The sequence below is a fragment of the Fulmarus glacialis genome, unplaced genomic scaffold (assembly GCF_000690835.1).
Source record: "Fulmarus glacialis isolate BGI_N327 unplaced genomic scaffold, ASM69083v1 scaffold42600, whole genome shotgun sequence".
In the NCBI taxonomy this organism is placed as follows: Eukaryota; Metazoa; Chordata; class Aves; order Procellariiformes; family Procellariidae; genus Fulmarus; species Fulmarus glacialis.
This window is the reverse complement of record NW_009186658.1, coordinates 58,804-60,513: the sequence shown is the minus strand read 5'-3', so window position 1 is coordinate 60,513 and position 1,710 is coordinate 58,804. Positions and strand designations below refer to the sequence as shown.

Sequence of the window (1,710 nt, the reverse complement as noted above, 5' to 3'; positions counted from 1 at the left end):
TGTTAGTGGAAACGTTTCCGTTTCTCCTCTGGATCTGACCCGAAGTCCCGGGACCCGATGCCATTCTGAAGATTTATTAGTGAATCCTTCATCTGCAAGACAAGAAATTTCTCCACTGTGATGCTACCCTAGAGGTGAGAGCGCTTTGGGATTTCCTTCCCCATTGATGCCTCCTTCTTCCATGTAAAGTATCGACACCAGTAGGAGGACGGCGTCAGGGCTGGGATGTACAAATGGGGACTGAGAAGAGGGGAGCCCGTGAGAGACCATTCTCCGAGATAACAGAGAAGGGGTGAGCAGAACAAGGTACAGGGTGAGCAGCTCTCTCCACAGGGGAAAGCGGCTTTCATTTATGAACTCTGGCCTAAGCAGCCCGCTGTACAACCGGCTCTTTAGGCAGCGAATACCAAAACCCCCGGCTTTGTGCTATTAAGGGCCCATGCAGAGCGCTTCCTCTTCATCCATGCAAGCTACGTATGAATCTAGGGTTGAGGTGAAAAAACTTGCTTTCCAAACGGGGATGCCAGAGACTAGATATAAGATGTGCTAATATAAGGGTTTTGGCCCTGTAGAATTCTCTCCTTGATATGTGTGGACCCCTATGAGGTGACAGAGAAGCTGCAGTATCCTGCGAATAGCCCTTGGGACCTGCTGCCCACTGCTATGTCAGAAGACAGACTAAAGGGAGATGGTGGCAGAGGTGACGCACCTGATGGACTACAGTGGAACCAGGTAAGGCTGAAGGACTGCGGGCGGGTGGCTGGGAGGACACGGTGACCCTCTAGTCACAGCGCTAACTGGCCGTGCGGTCTCACCTGGTCTAGAAGCATCACCGAGGATTTGATGATCTCACGCCATTTTTGTAGCTCTGAGTCATGATACTTCTGCTGAGATTCTAGTAACTGGGCCCATTCTGTCTGAGATTGGGGTAACCTGTCAGGCAGAATATGAGCAAGAGTGAATCTAGGGAAACTGAAGTCAAGGAGGAACAAAGTGGATTTGGGGGGGCGTGTAGATTGTATCCGTTTCTGGCTAATCTTTTCACCCTAAAGGGACAGGTTTTCTTGAGCAAAAGTGCATTTAAATGTGCTTAGTATTTTCCTAAATTGGATACCAATATTACTCTTATGTCTTAACCATGGTAATTAACTAATTAATAGCAAAGATGTGCCTTTTGCAGAAGTTGTAGCATGGGTTGAACCGAAGGCCCATTTGCCAGAGGGCAACGTGAGGACAGAACGCAGCGTGCTCTCATTGCTTGGGAGACACCTACACTGAAAGGTGGCCGTTGATGGGGAATAATGCAATGCAACTCTAATGTTGTGGGACAGGTAGCCCTGTACAGTTTCTGTGATTTGTTTTTTCGAGACATGCTGTGTCAGTCTTTATTTAATACGAGGCTTTCTCTTTGTTATGAGTAATAGCACCACTGGCTCTTTTTTTAATGACAGGTAAGTGTAGGTATCAAGCCCCTCCCTTCAGGCCCAATTACTCCTCCAGAACAGGGCTGGAGGCTGCTGAGTGGAGCAGAATCAGGGCAAGCACTCAAGGCGCTGATGGGAGGATCACCAGGACTGGCTGCTCAGAGCTGCCACTCAGGGCTGTCTGACAGGCCTCAGGCAGGAGATAGAGCTTGGCTGGGCCAAGGCAAGGATAAATCTCAGTCAAGCAGAGCGACGCAAGGAGCGTAGCGACGAGGAGCGGCGTCAA

General features: G+C 49.6%; 1 protein-coding gene across 3 annotated transcripts in view; it reads right to left on the bottom strand.

Moving 5' to 3' along the window:
• Positions 1-2: 2 nt before the first annotated feature.
• GRAMD1B (GRAM domain containing 1B) overlaps positions 3-1,710 on the bottom strand; it is a 37,044-nt gene continuing 35,336 nt past the window's right edge. For all 3 annotated transcript variants that reach the window (XM_009572283.1, XM_009572291.1, XM_009572299.1), the window contains 2 exons: positions 816-933; positions 3-92 (listed from right to left, as the gene is read on the bottom strand). In XM_009572283.1, the coding sequence (XP_009570578.1) occupies positions 3-92; positions 816-933 (208 nt within the window). The remainder of the gene's footprint in view (positions 93-815; positions 934-1,710) is intronic.